The sequence below is a fragment of the Coptis chinensis genome, chromosome 9, assembly GCF_015680905.1.
Source record: "Coptis chinensis isolate HL-2020 chromosome 9, ASM1568090v1, whole genome shotgun sequence".
NCBI lineage: Eukaryota > Viridiplantae > Streptophyta > Magnoliopsida > Ranunculales > Ranunculaceae > Coptis > Coptis chinensis.
In genome coordinates, this window is record NC_141464.1 from 77,979,299 (window position 1) to 77,994,866 (window position 15,568).

General features: G+C 37.4%; 2 protein-coding genes and 1 pseudogene across 3 annotated transcripts; all 3 read left to right on the forward strand.

Annotated features, from left to right (window-relative positions):
- Nucleotides 1-477: 477 nt before the first annotated feature.
- On the forward strand, nt 478-1,147 carry LOC147478303 (18.1 kDa class I heat shock protein-like; annotated as a pseudogene). Its single transcript, XR_015209547.1, has one exon. The product of XR_015209547.1 is annotated as an 18.1 kDa class I heat shock protein-like (transcript).
- Nucleotides 1,148-1,289: 142 nt separating this feature from the next.
- On the forward strand, nt 1,290-5,568 carry LOC147478304 (protein trichome birefringence-like 41). The gene is made up of 5 exons (XM_086584932.1): nt 1,290-1,816; nt 2,727-2,898; nt 4,368-4,543; nt 4,669-4,827; nt 5,174-5,568. Exons 1-5 carry the CDS (start codon nt 1,533-1,535, stop codon nt 5,469-5,471), a joined length of 1,089 nt encoding a protein of 362 aa, XP_086441058.1. The 5' UTR covers nt 1,290-1,532; the 3' UTR covers nt 5,472-5,568.
- Nucleotides 5,569-10,801: 5,233 nt separating this feature from the next.
- On the forward strand, nt 10,802-12,847 carry LOC147478305 (uncharacterized). Its single transcript, XM_086586209.1, has 2 exons — nt 10,802-12,041; nt 12,630-12,847. Exons 1-2 carry the CDS (start codon nt 10,802-10,804, stop codon nt 12,845-12,847), a joined length of 1,458 nt encoding a protein of 485 aa, XP_086442335.1.
- The last annotated feature ends 2,721 nt before the right edge of the window (nt 12,848-15,568 follow it).

The window sequence follows — 15,568 nt, forward strand, 5'->3', positions numbered from 1 at the left end:
CAATATAGAGCTCTAAATCCTTAAAGAAATGATTGTTTTTCATACACTAGTTTCTATATAATGGAGGAGCATTTGTAGGTCTGCATTGATCAGGCTCCCGATCCAAATAAATATTTAGTCACCGTAAGGGCGGGTGGGAGTTGGGACCGATACCACCATTTGGTTGCTATAATCCAAATCCTCATATGCCTGCCTTTTCTCTACCTTTCCACTATGAATATTCTATATTTTAGTTTCAGTGTTCTATCAATTAGGAATTTTAGTTATTCCATTTTGATAACTTGATAAGGTTCCCCAGTTCCTCTAGCTTTTCTCATTTCCCACTAACATAAAACCACCACACACATCCCATTCTTCTTTTCTCCAGTAGGAACCTTTAGATGTTTCTTGGAGCGCATAAACGTAACACACATTCACTTTGCCCACTTCTAGTTCCTCCTATAAATAGTCATGCAAGTATGCAACTCTCTTCAACTCATCCACAGGAGAAAGAAGTTCGTAGTTACTAGCAGACTGTTTCTTTGGCAAAATGTCCATCATTCCCTCATTCTCTGGTCCTAGGATCAATATCCATGACCCATTCGGTTTTGGACTCCTGGGATCCTTTTCATAACTTCCCCTTGGAAGGAATTATTCCTAAAGAGAGATCGAAGTTCACTGACAGTCACACTGATTGGAAGGAAACACCGAATGCGCATATTTTCAAGGTCGATCTTCCAGGTTTCAACAAGAATGAGGTGAAAGTTGAAATCGACCATCAGAAAGTCCTTCAAATAAGTGGACAACGAAACAAGGAGGAGGAGGTCGGAGAAAAGAATGACAAGTGGCACCGTGTTGAGAGAAGCAGTGGGAAGTTCATACGAAAATATAGGCTGCCAGAGAATGCTAGTGTTGATCAAGTGACAGCCGGGTTGGAGAATGGTGTACTCACAGTTACTGTACCAAAGGAGGAAGAAAATAAGGTCCATGGGAGACTGGTTGAGATATCGAATTAATTTGAAACTCCTGATTACTAGTGATTATATGTGTCGGTTATTGTAATATGCACTATGCAGATTGGTCACAGGTGCATGAACATATATTCAGTGTCATGGGTCGTATAATGGTAACTGGAATAAACTACATGAATCATCTTTCACATCCAAAATATTCCAAGTTTCGGACTCCTTAATTATGATCACCGCTCTTTTAAACGATACTTACCAGTATCTGCAGTTCGAACTCCTTGTCAAGCTCATTAATAGGTCACCACAAGAGAAAACTTCATCCTAATTTCCCAGAGGTGCGAGTCGACTCGGTCTAGCTGGGACTAGAATGACACCTATGACTTATGAGTTATGACTTATTATAACTGGAACTTCTATTAATGAAATCTGTCACAGTTAGTGTTGTTCCTTTCAGATTTCACATCCTATATATACTTAGATATAGGATATGCATTTATTCATGAAATCAAGTCCTGAATGCAAAATTTTCTTTTAACTTCCACCGTACCCCATCGTTTTCCTTCTTCTATCTAAACAGATCAAAAGATGGAATTCTCATCATCTTACCATTGTTTCTCAGCTATTGCTGTCCTTATAATATTTATCCAACAAGCAAATGCCAATCTGATGCACCTCAACAAACCAGGAAGGTTACAAACAAGTAGTTGTAATGTTTTCGATGGTAGTTGGATCTTTGATAGAGCATACCCTCTTTACGATTCAACAAAGTGTCCATTCGTTGAGCGGGAATTCAATTGCCAGAAGAACGGTCGACCAGATAATTTGTACCTCAAGTACAAATGGAAGCCTAATGGTTGTGACTTGGCCAGGTACTTCTCATCTTCTTTGAAGGTTCTGCTCATCTTATACATGATGCAGTACCTGCTATAGTAGTGTCGTAGTGATGTATAGTAAGTATTTTGCTTATGAGCCAGTGTGAACCATGTGCATGTCTCTGTGTAATTGATAAGGTCTTGTAATAAACTGTATGAACCAGTAGTGATGTATGTGTTTCCAGACCAAACATCTTGAGAAACTGCCGACATTTGTTATGCAATTAATTATCGTTGCAACTTGCAATGATGTGGGCGCAGACCTTATCACAAGACCTGCTGGAAATGGTTGTGGGATGTAGAAGTGATAAAAAAGCACTGGCAACTATACTTGGCTAACTTAACAAATCATCCTTGTTAGGTATGTAGGGCGTGCACCCGGTTCATCGGATCTATTTAGAGCTGGACTCATCCCCAACACCCACCCTCTGAATCTTGATCGTTATGTGGACAATCCCAACCTCTGTCGCATTATTTCACACGAGAATTTTAATATGAAAACGCAGTACAGTAAACACATGATCAGTGATGACTAGTTATGGTGATCAACCAAACAGACATGCCAGCTGACAAAGTGTGGAGCCTATTTGGTGCAGGAAAGTAACCAATAATCAAATAATGTATGATTACAAATCAACCAAAAGTTTGTATGCTACTTTTGGTTCTCACGTGACAAAGATTCTTTATGTTCTTGTTAAGAAATCTAAGCAAAAGTTGCACTGAAGAATTTAAAAATGTGAAGTTCTGATTTGTGAACACAGTCAACACTAGCTGCTATTGGATTCGGGTCCGGCCATCTTTTTACACTCTTTCGTTAAAGGAAACCCTGTGTAGCTTTTAGCATATTTTGATGTGTTTTCTTGTCTCTTTTTATTTTTCTTTTGGCTAATTGCATCCATCAATGTAGGTTCGATGGTGTAGATTTTTTGAGGAGATTCAAGGGGAAAAGCATCATGTTCGTGGGGGACTCACTTAGCTTAAACCAATGGCTATCCTTGATATGTTTGCTTCACAATGCCGTGCCCCAAGCGAACTACACCATGAAGAGAGGAGACCCTCTTTCCACATTCACAATCACGGTAGGTGTTAAATATTGTCTCATGACAACAATTTTTTGTCATGACTCGAATAAGACAAAAAAATGTCTCCATTAGTATTATTGTTGATGGTACTGTTTGACCCGAATTCGAAACCAATAAAAAAAAATCATAGTTCCGATTCTTATTTTTAGGAACTGTTTAAAAACAGGTACTTAAAAAACCGAACCATATAGAATTGGAATCAAATGGGTTTTTAAACAAAAAAATCATATCAAAATTGGAACCGGAAGTTCATACTTTTAACATAAAAAATATCGAAATAAAAAATATAAAAACTGAAAACATTCATTTATATATTATTAAAATTTATTTATTAGTATAATATGTAGTTTTCATAGCATTTATATTTAATGTTATAAATAATACAAAAATATAGTTTATAACCTTAAATATATGATTTTATTTAACTTATTATCGAATGGCATAATTACTTATATGATCAATATTTAAAAAGTGACTCGTTCATGCAGTATTTTGTTATTATCGAAAAAAAAAAAAAAATGCAGTATTTTTGTGTTTATAGTACACATTTTTTAATAAAATTAATAAAAAATGTATAAATAGTGAATCTCTTAAGAACCGGAACTGAGAATATCCACTAGGAACCGATGGTTATGGGTATAGTCCCACACTCCCACAATTTTAAGAACCGTAAAAAACCAAAACCAAATTCTTACAACACTAAGAATCGGACGTATTACGACACTTAGCAGTGCCGACCCTGGGCCTATGCTATCTAAGCCCATAGGGCCCCCAAAAATAAGCAAAAAAACAAGGTCCCGTTCTATTTACAAAAGCCTACTATAATGTTAAAAATCCAATAGAAATTCATTACAAAAGCCCAATCTACTAAAAAAATTGGGAACAAAAAGGCGCGAGAACTTCCAGGCATCATGAATCCTCTTTCTTCAGTTTCTACTTTCTAATTAGTATGTGTTTGAAACACTGTATTTCTACCGCCAATATCGTCTTCAACTAAATTAAAGGATGCATATACATTGTTAAATTTAACTAGATGAACTAATATTCAGGTTGGTTTCTCTAACATACCTTCATATAAGCTTATTTTGGAATTAAGAATTAGAATTGTCTGAATTAACGGAAGTTGTGTGAGTTTTGATGCATGCTTTAAACACATAGAGGTGGCAACTGTTATGAACAAATTAGGTGCCAGCCCTAACCGCCTTAAAAGAAACTGTTGTGAACAAAATTCACTAGCCACTTTTGTGCATAGCAAAGTGCACGAATAGTCCTCTGCACCATGTCCAGTCTGCGAAATTGAGTTGCATCTTCAATTCATTGAAACTTTTGGAGAAATGCTGCCTAACAATTGAGTTATATGCATATAAGATGTGCTCCTGATATTAGTAAAGTTAGCACTATTTCAGTTGTGTAAAATTATTTGTTACTCGGGACTAATCATAACAAAGCTTGAAAATGGTTTCTAGGATTACGCCATATCAGTGATCCTCCTGCGCAACGTGTATTTAGTGGATGTGGTGAGTGAAAAAATTGGCCGCGTTCTTAAACTTAACTCAATAGAGGGCGGCAATGCATGGAGAGGCATTGACACACTGGTCTTCAACACATGGCATTGGTGGAACCGCAGAGGCACTACACAACCGTACGAATTCCTAACACGTGATCGATGATTTTGAACGATATTAATTTCCTTTTTATGGACATCGTAGAAGTTACAAGTATATGTTGCTCAACTTACAACCGAACAATTTATATATTTTGCTGCAGATGGGACTACATTGAAGAAGGAACAAAGATTTACAAAGACATGAATCGTGTGGTTGCCTTCGAGAAAGCTTTGATAACTTGGGCCAAATGGGTAGATACAAATGTTGATCCCACAAAAACCAAAGTATTCTTTCAAGGGATTTCTCCATCTCATTACAAGTAAGCTTCGCCACACACTGTTTGTTTTTAAGACTAACTTTAGTCCTAATTTCCTATTCAGTTATCCAATAAAATGTGAAAATCTACCATAGCAATATGAAATTGAATAGCACATAGCTTATATTATTAATGTTAAAAGTGGAAATGTAGGTACCATGTACATAGGCCGTAAGGACTTGACGTGTTGTTTCTTGTATATGTGTAGATAAAAAAAATTTGAATAAACATGTTTTAACAGATTGGAGATGTCCCTAGGAAAAAAAATGGCAAAAATTCCTTTGGGGCCATGTAATTACGGTTTTATTCTCGTTCGTGTGTTCATGCTTAATTTCGATTACTATTCCAGTGGAAGTGAATGGGACGAGCCGAATATCAAGAATTGTTTGATAGAGAAGCAGCCAGTGAAGGGCTCGACGTATCCTGGAGGTTCACCACCAGCATTAGCAGTGCTTAAGAATGTATTGAGAACAGTATCTAAACCAGTCTACCTACTGGACGTAACGACATTGTCGCAGTTGAGGAAAGATGGACATCCATCGATATATGGTCTTGGTGGACAAAGGGGAATGGATTGTAGCCACTGGTGTCTAGCTGGGGTTCCTGATACTTGGAACCAAATTTTGTACAATGCTCTTCTCCCTTAAAAAGGGAATGCTGGAATTGGATCAGGAAATGATATATTGCTTAGATCATAATAATTTCAAGGTTGGGTAAATTTTATTTGATACCAATTTTTAACTATACTGAGAGAGTCTCCTGTATTCATTATCGAAAAAAAAAACAGAGTCTCTCCTGTATTATATTATGAAATTTCGAATTAATATTATTCTCAAGATGGTCATTCCAAAGTAACCAATTTTTAACTATACTGAGAGAGTCTCCTGTATTCATTACCGAAAGAAAAAACAGAGTCTCTTCGGTATTATATTATGAAATTTCGAATTAATATTATTCCCAAGATGGTCATTCCAAAGTAAAAGGGTAATTGCCTAATTTGGCCATGATAAAAGCACATTGTGCTCCAACTAGGGCTGTTAATGGATCGGTTTGGGTCGGGTTTTGGAAAATCCGAATCCGAACCGATAAGAAAATTGGGAACCTGAAACCGAACCGAACCAATAAGATATATTGCAAACCGAACCCAAACCGACCCAAATTGAAAACTATAAAATCAATTAAATCTTAAATTAAATTTATTAATTTTAACCACACAATTGATAAACACATACAAAATTAATCATAAATATTACTAAAATGCTATCTTATCGGTTCGGGTTCATATCGGTTCGGTGGAAGGCAAACCCAAAACCAAACCAATATCTTATCGGTTTGGTTCGGTTTCGAGTCAGTAGAGGGCAAACTAAATTATCAAAACCCAAACCATTTTTTATCGGTTTGGTTCGGATTGGTTATCGGGTTATCGAAACCCATTGACAGCCCTAGCTCCAACCAGCGATGCCTTTTAATTTTGACATTTTCAATGGGTTTTTGACCCTTTTGCCCTTCCTTACAACACTCTCTTTCCTCCGGCCACACTCTCTCTCCTCTGCAACACATTCTCTCTCCTCTTGTACTTCTGATGTTGACAAACACATTGATAGTTGCCCGTTAGATTCTCTTCGCGATACGTACTGACAATTTTTTACCGTTAGATTCAACCCAACAAAAATGAAAACCTAGTAGTCATTTAAACCAATAGAATTACTTATTGTGGGAATGAGGGAGTAGCAATTTCTTGCTATATTATCAACAACTATTTCGTAGTTTTGTTGTACAGACATGAAACAACATTGACCTCGATTTTTGTGCCAAACTATAATTTTTTTTACAAACCTTCAAAGCTTCCAGGTTTTTTACTTAATCTTCTTGATTATCCTCTCCTTCGTGATTTTGGTAAGATTTTTCATGGAGGACAAGAACACAAATCTTGATAATGGATTTTTCTAATGTTCATCTTCTTGATTATCCTCTCCTTCTACGGTTCTCATTGTTTATTGATATGTTTTGAACTTTGATTTGTTGTCTTTAGTATTGGTTTGTTTCTAGGTCGTCTTGGGTTTGTTTCTACGTAGTAGTGTATAAAGTTTTTTAAGGTTTCCATAGTTGTGTTTACTATTTCCATGTTGATTTTGTTCTTGTTGCATGGAGTGAAGAAGTATGTAATAGGTGAGATGAAATTGAGAGTGATTGATGTGTATATTTCCTTAGAGGGATTTATGTGTCTTGTGGAAGGTTTGTCCAAGCGCATGAAATTGAGTTTTTGTGTGATGTACTTGATGAATAAGTCCCTTTGTAGATTGATGAAAAAATTGACTACTTGAATATGATTCAAAAGTAGAATAAGACAACTGTGCAGTCATTGTGGTGAGCTTGGATTGCCTTTTTAGCTGCGGTTCCACCAGGTTTTAACAATAAAGCTAGACTGTGTGGATGCCACCATCAGCTACACTTACATGTACCGTCAGTGATAAGCACCCAAAACTGTAATATAAACCTTGTAGAGACATTACATATTGGTTAATTATGTGTGTAATAAATGCAAATTAATTGTATTTTCATACTTTTGCAGGTTTTGACATGTAAACGATGAAATTTCAACAAAATCGGCATTTAGTATGGAAACAAGGTGAATATGTTAATTGGAAACAAAGCTTTTTTTTATCAAGTCCAAAAGAAGTCCATTGGAAGCTTAAATCAAGCCCATGAAGCCTGGTCAAAATAGTCAATTCCAGGTCAACCCTGGTCAAGTTTTGCAGAAAAATCAACGAAACTTTAGAAAATCATATCTTTTGACTCCGAACTCCGTTTTGGACGTGTGACGTGTCAAAATGATCAGCGCGACAAGCTTTACACAATGGTATATAGCTTCTATCAATTTACTAGGTTGGAAATTAAAACAAATCCGAACTAAGATAAAGTAAAAATCCAATTACTATTCATCATGATGTCATTAAGTTGAAGCTTATGTAATCACCCACTTTTTCCACTTAATACTTGCACAAATCATTCTTAATTATCTATCTTGTAATGTGAATTACTATTCACTCATTTTCTCCACTTAGATTAAATAAATTCCATTATAAAAATAGATTAATTTGTAACCTTTGGATTGAAAATGTAAGATGTAATCTTGGCCCCCCCATTTCACTCCTTTAAAACTATAAATAGGAGGGGTGGTGCTCTAAATAAACTTGTCAATTTACTTGTGATTTGTGGCCTTGTAGCCCTTCACTCTCTTCTTCTTCTTCTTTTTTATTTTCATTAGTTGTAGTTATCTCACCATGAGCTAACTCATCCCTTGTGGAGGGTTAAATAAACCCATGTGAGGATAACTCTACTAATGAATAAATGTCAATTCGTTACTAATTAGGCGCTAAAAGGAGCTAAAATGATTGCTAGAGAAGTTCAATGAAGAAAGCCCAAGTTTAATGGAGAAAAAACCCTTAAAAAGTCCAAGTCAACACTATTAAGTGAAAGTCAAACCGGATTAGAGAGCTGAAGAAAAGTCAATAGAACTTCAAAAGGCCATATCTTTGGATTCAAGCCTCGGAATTAGGCCCATTTTATATCAAAATGACGGGCTCAGAAAGCTCTTTCTAATAGTTTAGGCCTTGACTCGATCAGAGTAGTATAAATTGGTGAAAACGTGTGCTACAGTAATACAACCAGAATTAAAAGTCTTGAATTTACCCAATTAGATTATGGACTTGATTTATGGGTCCATAACCTAGCCTAAAAGCCCATGCACGAAATTATAACCTAACCCTCTCCTATATAAAGAGGGTTAAGGCTAAAACAAAGATTGGCTACTCCCCTATTTAGTTTAGAATAAATTAGGGTTCTCTCTCTCTCTCTCTCTCCTTTTTAGTTTTAGTTTATAAATTTAGTTTGTTGCCTCCATTAGAATTATTAATACAAGCTTTATTTAGTTTACTTTTAATTCAAATATCTTTAAATTATGTCTTCTATTCAATCTTTAGTTAATATGATTCCTATAATATAAGGCTAAACCTCTATTAAAGGAGGTTTATGAAGCCATGTGAGGATGATTGGTAATTAGTATGGTTGTGGATTTGTATTAACGTTTTAAGTTTGATTCTTATGATTGTTTAGAGATAAAGATCATAAGAGTTGAACTAGAGTTTAGAGCCACCACCAAAGAGATTTGTGGTGGAGCTAAACTCTCATGCTAGTGAAGCTTTGATCCGAGAGGACTTGGTTTCACTAGGGATCAATAGGTAGTTCGATAATCAACATAATGGTCAATTGAATTGCGTGGTGGATTGAATCTTCTCTATATCCTTTTATCATCATTATATCTACTGTTTTTACATCTTATTTACTGTTTTCACATCACATATTACTCTCATAATTGTTCCTTTTGTTTGATTAGTTGAATTCATTTAAGTCTAGAGAGTTAAGAGTGGAACGAATCCTAACTCTTTATACTACTTCATTATTATTTGAGAGTAGGAATATTGATATAAACACTTGTTTATGTGATTGATTATTTGTGTTTACGCATAGATAGTTAGTCTACATAAATTTGCTATTATCAGAAATTCTGCTTTGGGAGGCCCAAGTCTTCATGCTTCAAAACAAAGGCTAGTATGTTTGAACCAATCCCAAGGGGACCAAGCCCTTTCATCAGGTTTAGTAAATGGACCTGAGGCACAAGGGGTGGCCCTAGTTGTTTGGGACCCAGAGAATAGTTTTTTGGGCATGGACCTGGACCAGGTCAAGGCCTCTAGTGTGGATGAGCCCGACCCGATCCAAAGTGATGCTTCTGGAACTGGTCGAAAAAAAAGATTTGGAACTTTTGGGCTGTGCAGCAGTAGAGCTAGGGGATCTAGCTGTGGAGGGTGGTTTCTTGGGAATACGAAAAAATCTTGTGGTGGATCACACCTCGCCGAATATTTTCTCTCCCCTTTCCCAGGTAATCATTCCCTTTCTTGAGAATAACGAGTTAGATGGGCTTAACCATGCCGCTCTACCTTCTGATGCTGGGAAACCCAATTTTCGTTTCATTGGGCTACCTACACGTGGACGGGGGTTTAAAACTCTGGCTTCTCGAGGATAAAAAAAGGTGGGTTTTAAGCGAAGCATTTGAACAGCTTAAGGGTCTAGCGTGGGAACCAAACAAAAATTGCTCATAAGTGTGGAAGAAAATTTTGTTACCATGGATGATGGTGGATGGGAGAGACACAGCTTAAGGCTGGATGAAAAGCAATCAAAGAAGGCTAGAAGAGATGTTGATGATTTGAGGGATAAAGGTTTGGGGCACTTGCTGATTCCGGAAGAAGCCCCTATTATCTCTATTTCCAGTGATACTGTGGAATCTGTTGAACCATCTCCTTCAGATCACTCTTTGAATTTAAGTGTCCTGTCAGAAGTATCGAGACAAGATATACCGGAGGAGGAGATCCCATCTAATGCCTTCACTGACGAGGAAGAAGAAGATCCTTTAGAAGAGTTAGACTTAAACATGGTGGTGTATAATGTTGACCTACATGAGGAGGTCTCGGTAGGCAATGCTCCTTTGGATTTGATTCAAGGAAGTCAAGAAGGGTGTGGGTATGATTCTGAAGATAGCATATCTCAGTTTCAGCTTGCTCAGCCTCAGCCTCTTGCAATTGATGACTCGACAGTGGTGAAACGGCAAGGTAATAAGGGAAAGTAGCAGTGTAATGATCAATGCTCTAATAAGACAAGAGGCTCTACTAGTGGTTACTGTGGTGATGAAAGCTCCAGTGGTGTAAGTGGTGAGTTTACAAGTAGTGGAGGTCTATGTGGTCCTCCTCCAGGATTCGCGGTAGCTCCCCAAACAGCTGCCTCTTCAGAAATGATACACGCTTAGAATTGTCGGGGAAAATATTCCTCCACAGTAGTTCAAAATCTAAAGGATCTTGTTAGGCAATACCAACCAGATATTTTTTGCTTGCCTAAAACAAAAGTGGGGGAGAATAAGATTAATATGTTAAGTAAAGTGTTAAAGTTTGATAACTACTTCTGTGTTCCTGCTTCTGGGCTTCGAGGTGGTCTTGCTTTTTTCTGGAGAACGGGAGTCAATCTTGAAGTGTTGGGAGCTACGACAAACCAAACAACTGGTAAGCTCTCTGACTATCATAGTATTAATCCATGGTTTTTTAGTTTTGTGTATGGTGAACCTAATGCTAATCTTAGGCATAGGTTTTGGTGTGAGATTATAGATAGTGCCCCTTTTATACCTGGTCCCTGGATTCTTTTTGGGGATTTTAATGCAATAAGATCTCTGGATGAAAAAATAAGGGGTAGGTCAGTTTTCACTAATTGCATGCTTGATTTCAATAATCTTATAAATGACCCGGGCCTGATTGTTCTGGGGTATAAGGTCCCTAAGTTTACCTGGAATAATGATAGGAAGGTTAAAGATAACATTCTTGAGAGGCTAGACCGTGCTCTAGCCACTGCTGACTGGTTGGATCTTTTTCCCACTATGATTGTTAAAAATGTGGTCAATGCTACCTCGGACTACCTGTCCTTGCTGGTTAGTCTAAAACCTAAGATGGATATTGCTGATAGGCCTTTCAGATTCTATGATATATGGATGAAAGATCCATCCTGTAAGCCTGTTATTAATCAGGCTTGGAAGGTTGCTACACATGATCTCCCTGATTGGAGAGTGGTTCATAGGTTAAAATCTACTGAGCATAGTCTTAAAATTTGGAATAAAGAGATGTTTGATAATATTTTCCATAATATCAAAAAGACCCAAAAAGATCTTGATAGAGTTCTTCAGAAACCTTTCTCTTCTCAGAACCATGAAAAAGCTAAGCTGCTTAAAGCCAGGCTGTTTGAATGGTATGACAAAGAGGAAGTTTTCTGGAAAAAGAAGTCAAGCCAACATTGGATAAAAGAGGGGGGTAGGAATACTAAGTTCTTTCATTTGTCCACTGTGTATAGGAGAAGGAAAAACAACATAGATAAGATAAGAGATAATGAGGGTTTTTGGAAGGAAGGTAGACAGGAGGTGGGTTTAGTTGTTAAAGAGTATTTTGATGATATCAATGCTTATGATAATCCTGCTAGTAATGACAATATCTTTAATTTGTTCTCTCCTTGCATAAATGATAGAGAAAATGAGATTCTTATAGCTTGTCCATCTGAGGAGGATATCTGGCATGTGGTGAAAAAGATGGGGGATCTGAAAGCCCCTGGACCTGATGGTTTTCAGGGTACTTTCTATCAATAGTGCTGGGATGTTGTAAGCCCTTCTATTATTGACTATGTTAGGAATTTCTTTGATAAAGGTTGTATGAATCCTAGTTTTAATGAAACTTTTATTGCTTTAATTCCTAAAGTCTCTAATCCTGACCACATGTCTAAGTTTAGACCTATTAGTTTATGTAACTTCTGCTATAAGATTATTGCCAAGATCCTTGCTAATAGACTTAAGACACATATAAATAAGATAGTCTCTTTTTTTCAAGGAGCCTTCATAAAAGGTAGAAGTATAGGAGATAATATTGGGCTTGCAAGTGAAATCTTCCATAATATGAGACATATGAAAACTAAACAAGGGTTTGTAGCCTTAAAAATGGATATGGCCAAAGCCTATAATAGAGTTGAATGATCCTTCATAGATAATCTTTTCCAAAAGCTAGGGTTCAATGCTAAGTGGAGACTCCTCATCTCCCAATGCCTCTCTACTATTTCTTACAGAGTGCTGTTGAATGGCTCTCCTCTTGAGAGTTTCAATCCTGATAGAGGTCTTAGATAGGGAGACCCTCTCTCCCCTTACATGTTTATTCTTGTATCTGAAGCTTTATCTAGGATGATTGATAAGGCTAAAAGTAATGAGGATATTCATGGCATTAAGATCATAAGGAATGCCCCACTTATCACTCATCTTTTATATGTTGATGATCTCATCTTGTTCACTAAAGCCAATCTGGTTGAAAGTGGGAAGCTTAAGAGCATCCTTGAGGAATACTGTGAAGCTTCTGGACAAAAGATAAACTATGATAAGTCTAGTATCTAGTGCAACAAAAATGTTCATAGAATGCATAAAAAAAATTTGAAAAGATTCTGGAAAATGAGATTTTTTGATAAAAAGGACAAGTATTTGGGGGTCCGTATTATCCTATCTCATAAAAAGAAAGAGGACTTTGATTATTTAGTAGATAAAGTACACAATAAGATTAAAGGCTGGAGAGCTAAAGTCCTTGCCCAAGCTGGTAGAAACACTCTCATTCAAGTTGTAGCCCTGGCTACTCCTTTATATGCTATGACAACTTACAAGCTACCTAAATCCACATGTAAAAAGATGGATAAAGCCTGCAGACAATTCTGGTGGCATGGTACTGCTGACAGCAAAAGCATCCACACCATTGGGTGGGATGGTATTTGTAAACCTAAGGCCTTGGGAGGCCTAGGGCTGAGAAAATATGGGGACATAAACAAGGCAATGCTTGCTAAACTGGCTTGGAAAGCTATAAAAGATATTGCCTCTATATGGGCTAAGACTTTCTTAGCTGTCTATGGGAAGCACTGGTTTGATAGTAAAGAGGAACCTCCTCCTAGGGCATCTTGGTTCTGGAAAGGTGTGCATATAATTGCCAGAGATATACTTTCAGGGTTAATATGGAGCATTGGAAATGGGAAAAAAGTGAAAGTCATGAAACAATCTTGGATCTTCCTAAAGCACCCCTATTACTCTGGAAGAGTTGATACCTGACAGACCAGACCTTGAGAACCTTAGAGTGAAGGACTTGATGCTAGGGGATGGCTCTGACTGGGACTATCACAAGGTGGATTTTCTTTTCCCACCTGAGATAGTAGCCCTGATAAAACAAGTGGTGATAAGACCCACTAGTATGGCAAGTGACACTGTCAGATGGGTGGGAACAAAAAATGGCTTGTTAACTGTTAAGTCTGCCTACCAGTTTTAATAAGAGAGGAATGACAAGGAGGAACCTCCTCTTTGAATCCCAAAAGTATCAAAACTCTTTGGAGAACACAGCTTACTACTAGCAATCAGATGTTCTTATGGAAATTGTATATGAACATTCTCTCTACAGGAGATTTGTTGGATGGTAAAAACATTAAGGGGGAATATACTTGCCCTTTTTGTTGGTCTGCTCCTGAAGATCCCATGCACCTCTTCTTCCAATGTGAATGGATAAAGATGGTCTGGTTTGCCTCAGAGTTGGGGGCTAGAGTTGAAGAGAATGCTGACAAGTCCATAAGGGATTGGCTGGATGTCTTCCTTGACTGGACTCAGACATCAGACCCTGGACTTGCTGAAAAAGGTCTGCTAGCAGCTCTCATCTTGCAAGAGATATGGGAGATGAGAAATAAAGCTAAGTTTGAGGGCAAAGCTCCTAACAGAGATAGTCTCTTGAGGAGAGCGTATGCTAAGTGGAATATGAGTCTCAAAGCTTTCAGTGAGAATCAGGGAGTGGTTTCTTCTAACTTAACCATCTCTAAATCATGGCTTGATACAAATAACAATTATATTTTCCCCTTAGTGGAAGCAAACACTATTTTAATTCGTTTTGGTGCTGCTTATTGTAGGACTATAAGGGCTGCTGCAGCAGGAGCCTTGGCATGGGATGGGGAAGGAATGCTGTTGGGAGCAGCTACTCGACGGTTTGAAGTTGGAAGTGCAGAGGAGGCAGAGATGGTGGCGTTAGAAGTGGCTGCCAAACTAGCTAGGACCATAGGAGGTTTGTCTTGTTTGTTTGAGGGAGACTGCTGTCAAGTCATTTTGGGTTTACAGAACTTGAGCGATAAGAACTCTATGAACTGGAAGTTAGAACCTATTAGATGTATGATTCAGAGTTTATGTCAGCCTTTAGTTTTTTGTCGTTTTAGCTGGATTAATAGACAATTTAATGGTGAAGCTCACAAACTTGCTAAGTGGGCTTTCCATAACCAGGATGTGAGCTCTCTGCCCACATTTCTTTTGGATTGTAGTACTGTACCTTTAATGCTTTGATGAAATATAAGACATGTTTCTATTGGAAAAAAAATGTCTCTATGATATTATATCCCAGTCCATAAACTGTCATACTCTGTTTCGTATTAGAACTTCACAACATTAAAAATACCAAACAAGCTGCGCTGCTGCTCGTGGCCACCCTTTGTTTAAAGAAGTCTGAATTATTCTGTTCAATTCCATCATTCTTTCCAACCATGGATGATCTATTGTATTTTCTCCTCAACTACTACTATCCAAGCGATATTTACTTTGACATCTTGTTAAGAATACCAATAAAGTCTCTTGTGCTATTACGGTGCGTTTCCAAACCATGGCCAAACTTGCTTACAGATTCTTTTTTATTGAATCACTTAAAGAAACACCCTATACTCATGCTTAGTGAAGACCAAAAGTTTTACTCATTAGACTATAAATCGTCGAAAGCCGTAGAAGTTGATACTGCTATTCTGATGATACGTGGTGGTATCGAAATTTGGGGTTCTTGTGATGGACTACTATGTCTAACTTATGACAAACGGGTTCAATGTAAGGTGGTTTGCTTATGGAACCCTACTAATGGACAACACATGGAGTTGCCCTTGAGACATTATAGTCCATCTAGTTCTTGGTGTTGTGCTCATAACACAGCTTTCGGTATTGGTTTCTACCCAGACCCAAGTGTGAATAATTATTTTGTAGTAAGAATTGAGTCTCATAGAGGTAATTGTCGTGTTCCTAGTTCATACGCTGATATCTTCTCTTTAGCTAATAAAACATGGA